The sequence below is a fragment of the Alosa sapidissima genome, chromosome 2 (assembly GCF_018492685.1).
Source record: "Alosa sapidissima isolate fAloSap1 chromosome 2, fAloSap1.pri, whole genome shotgun sequence".
In the NCBI taxonomy this organism is placed as follows: Eukaryota; Metazoa; Chordata; class Actinopteri; order Clupeiformes; family Clupeidae; genus Alosa; species Alosa sapidissima.
This window is the reverse complement of record NC_055958.1, coordinates 731810-746261: the sequence shown is the minus strand read 5'-3', so window position 1 is coordinate 746261 and position 14452 is coordinate 731810. Positions and strand designations below refer to the sequence as shown.

Genomic DNA, 14452 nt, shown 5'->3' with positions numbered 1-14452 from the left:
GTGCCAGTGGTAATAGTGATGATAGTGTCCGTAAGGGACGTGGTATTACACACGATTACACTGCAGGGATTAAAGTGAGAAAAAAAAATCGTTTGACAACTTTTTTCAGGCCATAAGTCATACGTTGTTCATATCTACCTATAGAGATAGCTCCCCTTTTGCGGTCGCGACCTATTGGTTTTTAATGTACAAAAAGATGCAAACAGCAAAGTAAAGGGAGTATTCGCCTTATTCACATAGCAGCCATTGTTTAAACCAAAACGAGGCTACAGGGTACACTTACTATATAATTAATGCCACCTACAGGTGAATGCATAGAACATAACAATCCTATGGTTTGTGTACCCTGTAGCCTCGTTTTAGCCGCCAATGGCCACCATGTGAATAAGGCGAATTGAGAGTGTTCTTGATTGAGATTGAGTTTTCCTGATGAACAAAAATATATTTTAGTACCATCCCTGACCATTGCTGATTAGCCATTGCTGTTCTTTTCTACTGCAGCAATATAAGGCTTTAACACACTCTTATTTAATTACTTCAGGCCAAAAGTGTTTAAAGGGGATTTTTCTCTTGTTAATATGCAATTCAACACCAAGTAAAATCTATAAAATCAAGTTTGCAAGACTTCCCATTTCCTCATCAAAGTAACGAATCAGAACATTCTAGATATTGTTCATATTTCCATTTGTTGCCTCATCCGCATTTAATGAAAACCAGTGGCGTAACAAACCAATGGTAGGGCCCAGGTGCGAGAGCACTATACGGGCCCACACCGACATACTTTAGCCAAGGATGAATTAGCTCTGATACATGCAATACACATTAAGGGTGACTTCAATTGTTTATACAAAGGGCCTTAGGCACCGAAGTAGTTTAGTAGTTACATATTACAATTTCAAATAAAAAACACACGACTACATAGGATGCATTACATGTGAAAACATTAAAAATAATTTTATTAACAGCCTGCAGGCCATGGTAATCTAATATTACTGCATTAAGATCAACTCGCATGGAATTATGGGAACACTCAATGCGCTCAATGCGCTTCTTCAACCCTCTGCTGAAACTACAAGCGTTGCTTGCTTATAAACTCGCACTGCGCAGAAACAAAACTTAATGTAGCCTAACTTATTTAACCGTGCAGAAACCAAATAAAATCATTCATATGCATACAATCCCCAATATGCGTGAATTAGGCCATTAGAAGAAGGCCATCTTACGAGCCTTTCGTTGTGCAAAATTGTTAACGATGTTCCCAATATTTAATGCTCTGGCTCTCGTATTTTCAATGGACAGGATAGCTAACCCACTGAGCCTCTCCTGCCCCATGCTGCTCCTTACGTAGGTCTTAATAAGTTTGAGTTTGGAAAAAGATCGCTCAGCTGTTGCCACAGTCACAGGCAATGTCAGAAACAACATGAGTACACACTTCCCCGAATGTGGATGTTACACTGTCATAATCTACCACCAGCATTTTGGCAAGTTGAAAAATAGATGACTTCTGTGAAACCTCTGCTTTAAAGCAAGACCTAAATGAGAGGAGTTGTGTTGGGAATGTCGGTGCAATGTCCCTGCTATAATGGTCTGACAAACGTCTTGCTTTTTCAAGCAGTTCATAATCACCTGCGAGTTGAAGGGTCATAGGACGTAAAGACTCTAACACATGACAAGTTTCCGCATACTTGCAAATCTTTGGGAGAGCTGACTGATTGTGATGTCCAGAGTTGCATTAAATACCTGCACTTTGAAGTATCTCTCTGCATCGGTTAAGCGCTCATCTTCCGATAGTTCGTCAAAGTGACGCTTCACTCTCCGTGCTCTAACATTTTCAAATGTACTCTGAATCCCCATTTATTTGCGAGCGTCTGCGCTGTAGCCTTGGCCTGGTCAAAGGCACGCCGGTAGTCAGAAAGGACCTGTGTAGAATTTTCCAGCAATTGCATTGCGGGGGTAGCGACGGGCCCCGGGAGGTCACGGGCCCTGGTGCGACTGCACTTGCTGCACCTACTATAGTTACGCCACTGATGAAAACATGGTAATTTTGAGTTTTACAGACAACTCAGTTTTCCAATGAGCAGCAATACTGTGTGTGCTCATGCAGGAGGTCTGCGCATTTGATAACGACAATCTGGAGACGGCGCTTTTGTCTTCAGCAACAGATTGTATAAGGTTGACAAGAGGTTGCGATATGGTGAAGGACAGGTCATGTTGCGCTATGAAAGAACATGTTTAGCCTACTTTCTAAACGTAAAAACGATCAGCCATAGATAAACGTAGCCTACCTCTGTCGTGGTGGCTAGTTGCACCAGGTAGGGAAGATGTCCTGAAGTGCACAAACGTTAACCTTATGGCGGTCTACTGATTGGTGGCGTGCTAAAACGTTTTCCTATTGCATCCATAAATCCTTTAGCAACATCCTTTAGCAACAACGCATCCATGACAGCTAGTGGCCTTGCCAAATAGACGCACACAAATCATGACGCTAATATGCGAGGTTCTGGTAGGCCTACTGGTTATGGTTTTGTGCTATAAATTAATAATATTTTATAGCAAAGTTTTAAGTTGACTATTTTAATTGCATGATTATTTTTTGTCAACATAGCCTACACTCACAACCTACTGTCGTTAAAAGTTAGGCCTAAGCAAAATAGGCTACAAGGCTGTCTGTGCGTCACAAACACGACTGACCCCCTTACTCGACAGTTTGCGATGATGACAATATTATTATTATTTTATGTTAACACGCTCAGTCAAAACCTTCCGTCGCAAATTGTGAAAAACATTGTTGTCATAACAGACGGGATAATAAATTGCATAGGCTACGGTTTATATTGCGTCGCTTTACACAATGTTAGTTGCATTGATTAAAAACTGTAACAATAATAATAGCCTACATCGGGTGGCATAGCAGGCTATCTGTTCAAGTCATAGGTGACACCCAAAATGAATGACCTCCCCTGACAAGAGTTCGCGATAGTAAGAAATTGTCTAAGAACACAGGCTCCGCTTCTTCTCTCATCCTCATCAGCCGTCTTGATTGGGTCACTATAATCCAACTTTTAGACCTTTATAGTCCTCCATACGCTCGAGACAAGTGTGTAGCTACAACATAAATAAAGCGAAACTCATGGCTGACGTAGGCTATCTTCTTGAGCGGTCACTGATTGAGACACAGAAAGTTCTCAAGAACACTATTAGGTCTTTAAACATTTACCTAATATTTGTAGTTGCCTTAAAAAAGGAAAAACAAAGGTGACAGTCCCGTCCCCCACCCCTCCTATTTTTTTTCTCATCGGATCTGCATCAATCTCAAATATAACCCTAAAGGGTTAAAACGTTAGAGCGAAGACTGACTTCAAATACACCAATAGGTAAGGTGACAGCATGTGATGGTATCTTAGCAGCAAATGCAGACACTTCACCTTTAACTTTCACATGTCTGCAGGACAAATGGAAGGTCATCTGAGGGTCAGGTGAAGGTTATTGTGAAGCTACTCACTGGTCTCCTGCATGTGAGCCACGAAGCCTGTGAGAGGAAGCTGGGGGGTGATCTGGAGGGTGGAGGGGGGGGGAGGGGATCCCACGGAGACTACAGCCACACACACACACACACACACACACGTATACACACGCACGCACGCGCGCACGCACACACGTATACACACCACACGCACACACACACACGTATACACACACCACACACGCACGCGCACACACACACCACACGCACACACACCACACGTATACACACCACACACACACACACCGCGCACACACACAGTGGGAGAGCAAAGCAAATAGCAAATACAGAGAGAGGGCAAAACGGTGACAGAGTGCAGGAGGTGCAGGAGGTGGACAGACAGAGCAGGAATATAACAGGACAGACAACAATAAGAAGAAGAAAAGACAAAGAGAGGTTTGTCAGAGACAGACAGAGGCAGGGAAAGAAAGAAAGAAAGAAAGAAAGAAAGAAAGAAAGAAAACGGGAGAAGAAAAATAGAGGGGGGAGAAAGAGCAAGATAAGCCTGTTAGTTTAGTGTGCAGACACACAACACAACAGTGCTCAATACTCATAGACATTATTAATCGATCCCAGAGTGAAAGTATATTAGCAAACAGACCCAGTCTAGCACACACAGGATTAGCATGTACTATATGATCAAATAACCGTATTATATACACAAGAGAATGGAATCATGGGAACACGAGAACCCCTCATTTAGATAACCCAGTCCTATACTGTAATTAACTCTTAAGCTGTAGCCCATGAGTGTAACAGAAATACCAAGAAACAAAGCACCAAATAAAATAAAAAATCCAACAAACAAGACAAAAACAAACAAACAAACAACTTTTTAATGAACTCCTTAAAAGGTGCCATGTGTAATGTCAGCCAAAAAATCAATTCATACTCCACATTCCATAAAAGATGGGGGCAGTATACCTCCAGAAAGTGAGTTCTACCCTAGAGTAACAACCGAGAAACGTGTATTGCAGTTTGGCTGGCGGTTATGTTGCCCGCATGGCCGAAACTGGCATTATGACACCTTTCGGGCTGTGGCTAGTAATTTAGCATGCTAATTCAGGTTGATATCTCTGCAGCACTATACCTTGTCATTTTTTTAATGACATCATTGCCCTTATTTCTTCTCACTCTTTTGATGCGTGTAGCTCATTTTTTGGATATTTTTACCTCAATTCTTACGCATGGCACCTTTAACCAAGTGAACTACCTAAGCACCTTTTTAACTCCCAAACTAACTGACTCCAGGATGAGATGAGTGAGGGTGAGAGGAGCTGGTACCTTGGCTCTGTGTCTGGTTCAGGCTCTGTTTCTGACTGTAGTAGGGTCCTCCGTTCTGCTGGGCCAGGGGCATGCTGGGCTGGGCCATGACCGAGGAGGGCCGCCGGTACGGCAGCGAACCACCCACAGGGGGCGCTGTTTGTCTGGGCACAGGCCGGTTCATGCTGTAGAACTGAGGGGTGATGCCTGCAGTCAACACACACACACACACACACGGCCATTAGTAATAATTCACCTTACACTACATCTAATTAACCTTCAACATGAAACACTCATATAACACAAGCATTCACCCTACACCACAAATAGTAAACAACACACATAAAAATATGGCAAATAAAAAAAAAATGCAGAAGAGATGACAGAATAAAAAATAAAAAAGAAGAACAAAATAACTAAATCAAAGGAAAACAAAACAACTAAACAAAGACACCCTAAGGACATGTCAGACAACCTGTTCAAAAGCAAATAGAACAGTAACAGCACACAGAGACAGACAGAGACAAACCAGGCCAGAGGGGAACGCAAAGCAAAGCAGCACAGAGAGACAGCACTGGGCAAATACGCAAGAGAAAGACACAGCAAGGTGCTACAACGACCCATCACAGATACAAGCTTGAGACAGTGACAGAGGCCACACACTACAGGCTACACACAGACTACCTCAGTATGACACAGACAGAGTGCTCACTGCAGGCTAGCAAGCCCATCCATCACACACACACAGGCACTATTTACCTTGTGTGTTTTATGTTTTCTTTTTATTATGATCTTTACCTTTTAACTATTCTTTGACTATATTGCCCTTCTATGCTTTTATTTGTCATCATTATTTGGTTTTGTTTATGTAAAGCACATTGAATGACCTCTGTGTATGAAATGCGCTATATAAATAAACTTGACTTGACTATTAGACACAGCACAGGGTCCCATTACACACACAGGCACTATTAGACACAGCACAGGGTCCCATCCATCACACAGGCACTATTAGACACAGCACAGGGTCCCATCCATCACACAGGCACTATTAGACACAGCACAGGGTCCCATTACACACACAGGCACTATTAGACACAGCACAGGGTCCCATCCATCACACAGGCACTATTAGACACAGCACAGGGTCCCATTACACACACAGGTACTATTAGACACAGCACAGGGTACAGAGGGTTGGACAAAATAAGACAAAGAAATGGTCACATACCACAGTTTACAAACATATACTAAGCAATACACATATACATACAAATAAGCAAGTAAAAAAAATAGCTATTCAACATAATTACATTGAATAAATACATGCAAGAAATACAGCAAGAAGACAGCAATGTCTGCTCATTTATTAGATCCTTTGGTCCATATTACACAAACAGGTCTGAAATGTGATACTGAAATGAAGACTTGGTCTCAAACGCTGATACAATTCACACACAAGACAAAAAAAACTGGATGTCTATGTAAAAACAAGGCTGGGTGAGGAGGACTATGGACACGCTTTGGACCCGATTTCTCAGCGCACACCAAAGAGTCGTGATGACAACAAACTGTTGCAGAACTGTTACGAGTCCAGGTGATGTGAATAAATCATTGCAAGTCACAGCCAACTGTTGCAAGGCATTGCAAAAGATCCCCCATGTCAAATTCCAGGTTACAAGGCAGTAGAACACTTGTACTTCACAGCTCAAATTCCAGGTTACAAGGCATTAGAACACGTGTACTTCACAGCTTGTGTGATGCACTGTCACTCTGTGTGTGATAACATGACATCACGGATGAGCTTTTGGTCAGACAAGAGATAGAGGACTACTTTTTCATTCAGGTTGAAGATTTCCACTGTCTAAAAATAACACCAGTCAAAGAGTATTCTAAGTCACAAAAACAAACAACTGGCTGTTGGCTAGCTTATCAGATACTTGATTAACTGTCCAGCTAGCTAGCTCCCATCTGGCTATGAGTGGAGCCACAAAATCATGGAACCATTGTTCTACTTCCATGTTCCAAGTTCCATACCTCCCCTTCAGGATCCTACCCGCTATGCTAAATCTAATTCCAGAACATCTCTGCCTAAAAGCTCCATTTATCCCAATCCGTGAATTAGTGAAACACACACAGCACACAGTGAACACACAGTGAGGTGAAGCACACACTAATCCCGGCGCAGTGAGCTGCCTGCAACAACAGCTGCCTGCAACAACAGCGGTTAGGTGCCTTGCTCAAGGGCACTTCAGCCGTGGCCCACTGTTACAGGTCCAGAGTGCTAACCAGTGGGCCACGGCTGCCCAAAAAGAGACAGATAGAAAGACAGACAGAGTCAGTCAGAACACTGCCTCCAGTTCTCACTGAAGAGGGCGGGATTTCACAAAAGGCCCTCAACGCTGGCCACTCAATTAACGCTGCCATTTAGCACAGCAGCAATACAGAGAGGGGAGGACATGGAGGAATGAGCTGCATGGAACTCCGTGCAGAAGCATCTCTGTCTAGTGCGAGCCCAGCCTTACGTTCTCTGTTGAAAGTGTATTGCTGTGTGAACAATGACGGCTATGCGTATCTGGAGCGGTTGTTTTGGGGAGAGGAATCCCCAACCTTTCTGCTGTGTATATGGAGTGGTCGTTTCAGGCTGTGTTTGTGTGTGTGGGGAATAGTTGTTTGAGGCTGTGTGTGTGTGTGTGTGTGTGTGTGTGCATGGTGGGGTCCTTTCAGGCTGTGTGTCTGTGTGTGAAGTAGAGTCGTTGTTTGAGGCTGTGCGTGTGTGTGTGGGGAAAGGTCTGCGATTCCCACTACCCCGGACTCCCTCCTCCTGTCTGCTTTGAAGTTGGAGAAGTTGGAGGTCAGAAATGTTACTCTTACTCTTCCTTTAATGAAGAGCGCAGTCAGAGACCTTGAACATTTTTAGCACAACCTCATGCTCAGAGGCTCTCTCTCCCTCCCAAACGAGAGAGGAGTCATTAACCGGAGGAGAGAGAGAGAGAGAGAGAGAGAGAGAGAGAGAGAGAGAGAGAGAGAGAGAGAGAGAGAGAGAGAGAGAGAGATGGCAAGGGTGGACATATTTATAGATGAAGACTGAGTTGATCCCGAGCTCATTACTACGACTCCAACACACACCCCTCTACCCAGGTCCACCTCCCCACCCAACACACACACACAAACACCTCCCTATTCCCCTCGAAAACCCACCCCATCCTCCTCCTGAAAAACACCCACACACACCCCTCTACCCTTGTCCATCCCAAAGAACCCCTGTGTGCCCCACCCAGTCCCCTGTGTGACACTCACTCAGTCAGTGCTGGAGGTTTGAGTGAGAGTGTGTGTGTGTGTGTCTGAGAGGTTGAGTCAGTCAGGGCTCAGCTCCGAGCAGAGACACACACACCTTAGACATCAAGAGACTGAGAGCCAAAACAACACGACAGGCTGGACGAGGAGGCTGGGACAGAGGGGGCGATGTGACCACACACACACACACCTACAAACATTTCAAGATGTTGTCGATTTTCACACTTTTCTGTCCAAATCCATCTTTCTATGACACAAATACACAGACATGCATTGCTTACACACTCCTACACACACTCTCCCCCTCTCTCTACAAACGAGCATACACACACAGGCCAATTTTACATGTTGTGATAGATTTCAGAACACACACACAGATGCACCATTTTTTTCCCTTCTCTTTAATACACACACACACGCAAAGAGAGACAGCAGACCCCCCTCTACTAGACCACAGCAGGATGAGAGCAGACCCCCCTCTACTAGACCACAGCAGGATGACAGCAGACCCCCCTCTACTAGACCACAGCAGGATGAGAGCAGACCCCCCTCTACTAGACCACAGCAGGATGACAGCAGACCCCCCTCTACTAGACCACAGCAGGATGACCGCAGACCCCCCTCTACTAGACCACAGCAGGATGACCGCAGACCCCCCTCTACTAGACCACAGCAGGATGAGAGCAGACCCCCCTCTACTAGACCACAGCAGGATGACCGCAGACCCCCCTCTACTAGACCACAGCAGGATGACAGCAGACGCCCCTCTACTAGACCACAGCAGGATGACAGCAGACGCCCCTCTACTAGACCACAGCAGGATGACAGCAGACGCCCCTCTACTAGACCACAGCAGGATGACAGCAGACGCCCCTCTACTAGACCACAGCAGGATGACAGCAGACCCCCCTCTTCTAGACCACAGCAGGATGACAGCAGACGCCCCTCTACTAGACCACAGCAGGATGACAGCAGACCCCCCTCTACTAGACCACAGCAGGATGACAGCAGACCCCCCTCTACTAGACCACAGCAGGATGAGAGCAGACCCCCCTCTACTAGACCACAGCAGGATGACAGCAGACGCCCCTCTACTAGACCACAGCAGGATGACAGCAGACGCCCCTCTACTAGACCACAGCAGGATGACAGCAGACCCCCCTCTACTAGACCACAGCAGGATGACAGCAGATTGGGCTCAGCCTCATACTGAGAGGAAAATGGCTCCTGCTGTGGCACTTTCAAATCTCCCCCTACCACCACACACACCACCACACACGCATGCACACACACACACACGCACCACCAGACGCATGCACTCACGAACGCACACAGATTAGACACACACACACACAGATAAGCACAGAGCCACTCACTCCGTGACATTTTACACATGTTCATTTCTCCCAGTGTGAACTCGCTCTGCTAAGTTATGCCTCTCACAGTGCTGCTAGCTCTCATGTTATTGTTAATGCACACACACACACAGACACACACACACACACACACACATTATGCATTGAAAGGGAAAAGATTAAAAGGTCAGTGGAAACCGGGACAACAGAAAAAGGCCTCTCCTGCTTTAAGTGACCGAGTGGGTGGGAGTGTATTAGCATAGAGGCTGATTTCCAACAGGGACTCAGACAAAGACTGCATAAGAAGGATGCTGGACAGGCTGCATCTCAAGGACACGAACATAACACTCCACAGCTATTAGTCGATAAAGGCCAAACCAATAATAACAATAAAAAAAGAACTAGGCATCATCTCACCAATGTTTTCAGGTAATTTGGGTTCCACAATGAAAAGACAACAGAGGAGTGAACACCGTTGGAAGAGAAGACTCAACAGCTGACCAAACTTTAAACTCCAGGTAGATTGACTTGCCCTGAGCTTAGATGTAGGAACTTTGACTTTGAGTACCATTTCTTTGAAGTTTGGTCCCAGTAGGTGGTCAGACATCTTGACTTTGTCTGGAACAAAATGGAAAGATTCCAACTGGGAAAAAATCATTCTTTGAGTTGTCTGGAACGCAGCATATGATGAGCTGGCTCAGAGCTGAACCGTCTCTAGATAGACCAGGACTGAGGAGACCTTTGAAGAAGATGTCAAGATGGTGAAGATGATGGTGACTGCTGAAGATGAAAGTGGGTTGCGCAGGGCGACGCAGGAGGTGGGGTCGTTCATGGGAAGGTGAAGGGATGAAGGTGAAGGGATGAAGGTGGAGGTGGAGGGGGAGGGGGTGGGGATCTGTGCACTCACCTGCGGCAGGAGAGGAAGAGGGTGAGGAGGAAGAGGCAGTGCTGGTGCTGACTCCGCCCACGGGGGTGTCGGTGGTGGGAGGGGGGTTCTGGGAGGTGTCAGGGGTCTCGGGCGTTTGGGGCTCAGGGGTCTCGGAGGGGGGGTGAGATTGGGAGGGAGGCGGCTGCTGCTCAGAGGGGGGGGGGTTAGAGGAGGAGGTGGAGGAGGAGGAGGAGGGAGGGGCGGAGTTAGAAGAGGAGGAGGCGGAGGAGCCGACAGGGGCCCCTGCGGTGAAGAGAAGCCGTCACAGAGCGACGGGCAGGAGAAGGAGAGGGAGAGAAGGGTGAGTAACTACTGAACACTGGGAGGAAGGGTGAGTAACTACTGAACACTGGGAGAGAAGGGTGAGTAACTACTGAACACTGGGAGGAAGGGTGAGTAACTACTGAACACTGGGAGGAAGGGTGAGTAACTACTGAACACTGGGAGAGAAGGGTGAGTAACTACTGAACACTGGGAGAGAAGGGTGAGTAACTACTGAACACTGGGAGGAAGGGTGAGTAACTACTGAACACTGGGAGGAAGGGTGAGTAACTACTGAACACTGGGAGGAAGGGTGAGTAACTACTGAACACTGGGAGGAAGGGTGAGTAACTAAATTAAATACACAGGATAAATAAACAATGTACAAACAAAAACAAGCAAATACGTTCATCAATGCATCTAGTTAGTTTCTAGCAAGGGCAGGAAAACAAACAAAATATTCCCTGTGGGTCTACTTGAGTTAAAAACGTCCGTCACAAAGGTCTCACAGAACAACTGAAACTTGAGAAGACTCTCAATCCTCGGTATTAAAAATAAACAAATCAATAAATCATGCAGCTCTGCGTCCTCCTTGCATGATGATCTAAACAACCTGCCAGACTTCGGGGTTCAAGTCAGGGCACAAGACAAGCCTGTTAAACTTTAAAACACACTCAGCTTTAAAAATGTATTCAACCCTTGTAAGGCCCGTCTTTTGCCCAAACCTTATGCATTTCTAAAGAATGCCTTTTGCAGTCAATTTACATGTGTGGATGCCTGTGTTTGATCTGTATTGTCGTAGCTGGCCATGGCCAAAGATCCCCAACACCCGCTCATGCATAAAGTGACCATTTGCTCCTTGTTCTGACCCCTCTACTGAGAGATAACTCAGTCCTGGGCCTACTTGTAACCTCATTATCATACAGTATTGCTCTGTAAATATGTGTTGTGAATAATACATTCATGTTTGGTCTTGAATTAATACTTGTAATGTGGGCAACAGTCTGATTATGGTTTTGGTACAATTGAATGTATCTGTGCATAGTTGTAGATTAAGAATTCAACTGTAGCATAAAGTTATGATATCCACCTGGGCCACACCCATCCACCTCAGACAACAAAGGCTCTGATGAGTCGAGGGTGGCCCAAGTGATGATAAAAGTGGAGGCTCTGATGAGTCGGGGGTGGCCCAAGTGAATGATAAAAGTGGAGGCTCTGATGAGTCGGGGGTGGCCCAAGTGATGATAAAAGTGGAGGCTCTGGTCCTCCAGGGTTCTTCTTGTTTTCTGCCTTCTGGTCTTTTTCTGTCTTTTTTCCCCATCTTCTCTTCTTTTCCACCTTGGACCTCTTCTCTGGGTCTCTCTCTTTTCCCCCTCTCTCTCTCTCCCTCCCTTTGTCTTTCTCTTTCTCTCTCCCCCTTTCTCTATCTCTGGGTTTGTATTGTTTTATCTGGTGTATCTGTTATCTTTAACTTGTCAAGTTTACCTCTGTGAATTGGTTAAGTTTCCTTTGTTACCATTTGCTACTTTGTTACAGTAGACCCTGTGAGTTTACTTGTACATTCAACTGAAGTGATATTGGTTACATTTACCTTTACACCAAGTCAAAGTAGCTTTTGAAAGCTTTTTTTTTGTGTGTGTGTGTGTGTGTGTGTGGGGGGGGGGGGGTTCTATAAGGGAATGCTGCTACAACAGAATATGCAGCACAATGAGTTGTTTTTTTTGTAAATATATGTGGTACTAGTTGAGTGTTTTTCTCTTTTCAGTCTCCTGTAAAAATCATTATCAAATGGTTTTTTTTTTTTTTTCCCCTCTTTACAAGGTCATTTGCATGCTTGTACCCCCACCCTGAAAATCAATTAAAAGTTCATCACAAAAAAAAAAAAAGCAATAAAAAGCTCGATGTAGGAGTAGATGCAAATAGGTAAAGCCCATCCTCTAATTTAGAACCTTCTCTCCAACTTGCGAACAGATCTCGCAAGCCCATTAAGAAACCAAAAATGCTCTCTTACATAGCAAGATCTTTTATCCAGAATGTTAAATTCCCAGAGAAACAACGGCTTGGTCATTATCTGTCATGTCACAGCTGGTGACGTGCTCCCAGATGGAGGATTTGTGTGTGGAGTTGGAGTGTGAATATATCCAAGAGCTTGGCTCACTGCAGTTCAACTCTTATGACGTCAAAGTAACCATGGCTGTTGCTAAGCACCGTTTCCCCAGTGCCATAGTTGGCATGAGTGTCTTCTGAGGACTTTAGTTAAGGCTCTCTCATTCTTCATTTTTCCCCCATTTAAGCCACATGGATTCATGCTTTGCTGATATTTCACACGTGGCAGCTAAACTTGTGTGAGCCCAGCCATTTGTGGGGGCTATTCTACACCCAATGAGCACAATGAGAGTGAAGGGCCAATAGTCAGCCATTTTAAGTACACGTTTCAGTTGTATATCAGATTGTGACAACAAAAACTCTGTTATCCTCCTTCACCTGAAGCAGGCAGAGATTAGTTTTAAAAGCACTGGATCAACAAACTGTTACAGAGGTCATATAGATAACCCTATTCTCAACCACCATGAAATGCTCATAAGGGTTAGTGTACTGTATTGAACATGAAATGCTCATAAGGGTTAGTGTACTGTATTGAACATCTTACTGCAATCATACTGCCCCCCATAAAACCAATGTAACCAAAACACGTATTGAAAGAAAATGCAAGGAACATTTATAGATAATTCTGTACCACGTTGCAATTGACACACTGTGGGCAAATCTATTATTAGAAATGATATAAGAAAGAAAGAAAGAAAGAAAGAAAGAAAGAAAGAAAGAAAGAAAGAAAGAAAGAAAGAAAGAAAGAGAATGCGAGAGCGAGGGATTGGAGATGAAGCGTGTGTTACCTGGGAAGGCGCTGGGTGGTGATGGCGTTGGCACGGCGATAGGCACCCCGATGCTGCCACTTCCGCTGTTTTCCCGGCTGCTGCTTCGGCTGCTGGGATGGCTGCCTCCACTGCTCCCACTGCTGCGCAAAGCACACACATGCTCACACACCACACCACCACTAGAGGGCACCAAACACACAAAGAACGTTCTTACTTACTAACGCTGCTAGTTAGCACACAAGCCACTCTGCCCACTACAGGCCTCTGGTACACAAATACTGCCTTTAAATACTAAGACTAATTAGCTAACATTAGCGCACAGACCTCTCCACTACACAAAATACTTCACTCGTGTACACAGGCTAAATGGATAGCATTTGCATATGTATCACACTGTAACCTAGAGAGCACTACAATCAAATCACGATCAAGATACACTACAGCTGATTAGCAACATGTAGTTAGCCACCACACTTGGCATGAGAGGCCACTGGTAAGCAAATGTCATAGCCCAAATGAGCATTACTGGACACAGGACTAGCACATGTGGTGGCTGTAAACTCACACAAACCATGTTAACATGAAACATTTTACCAGCATGGTACAACGCTTTGCAGCCTAATTACATGTAACTGCCATCACGTTTCGTAGGATTCACATCTATATAGAGCACAAACAGTTATTAGATATGCACTACAAAACAACTTATAGTGTAGCTAGCTAGTGCTAGCATTCTATTACTCAAACACACTACTTGTTCATCAAACTGCAACTTGGTAATTGCTAGCTTTTGACACTAAACAAATCATGCAAACCATTTGGCTAGTATCAGACATGACTATAACTAACTGGACAACTAATTCAGCCTTGTAAAATGTATCTGACCAGAATGACCAATAAGAGCACAAGCAAAAAGTGTCTTTAAAGCAATGGGGAACCGTGGCATGGT

General features: G+C 44.9%; 2 protein-coding genes across 7 annotated transcripts in view; one reads left to right on the top strand and one right to left on the bottom strand.

The window, feature by feature from the left end:
- Positions 1-14452, top strand: part of LOC121694807 (zinc-binding protein A33-like) — a 221330-nt gene that overhangs the window by 21684 nt on the left and 185194 nt on the right. The gene's annotated exons all lie outside the window — the stretch shown is intronic.
- Positions 1-14452, bottom strand: part of abi2a (abl-interactor 2a) — a 116562-nt gene that overhangs the window by 4476 nt on the left and 97634 nt on the right. For 3 of the 6 annotated variants that reach the window (XM_042074969.1, XM_042074984.1, XM_042075008.1), the window contains 3 exons: positions 13522-13643; positions 4808-4993; positions 3503-3592 (listed from right to left, as the gene is read on the bottom strand). In XM_042074969.1, the coding sequence (XP_041930903.1) occupies positions 3503-3592; positions 4808-4993; positions 13522-13643 (398 nt within the window). The remainder of the gene's footprint in view (positions 1-3502; positions 3593-4807; positions 4994-13521; positions 13644-14452) is intronic. The other 3 variants (XM_042074977.1, XM_042074991.1, XM_042074999.1) reach the window with 2 other exon arrangements.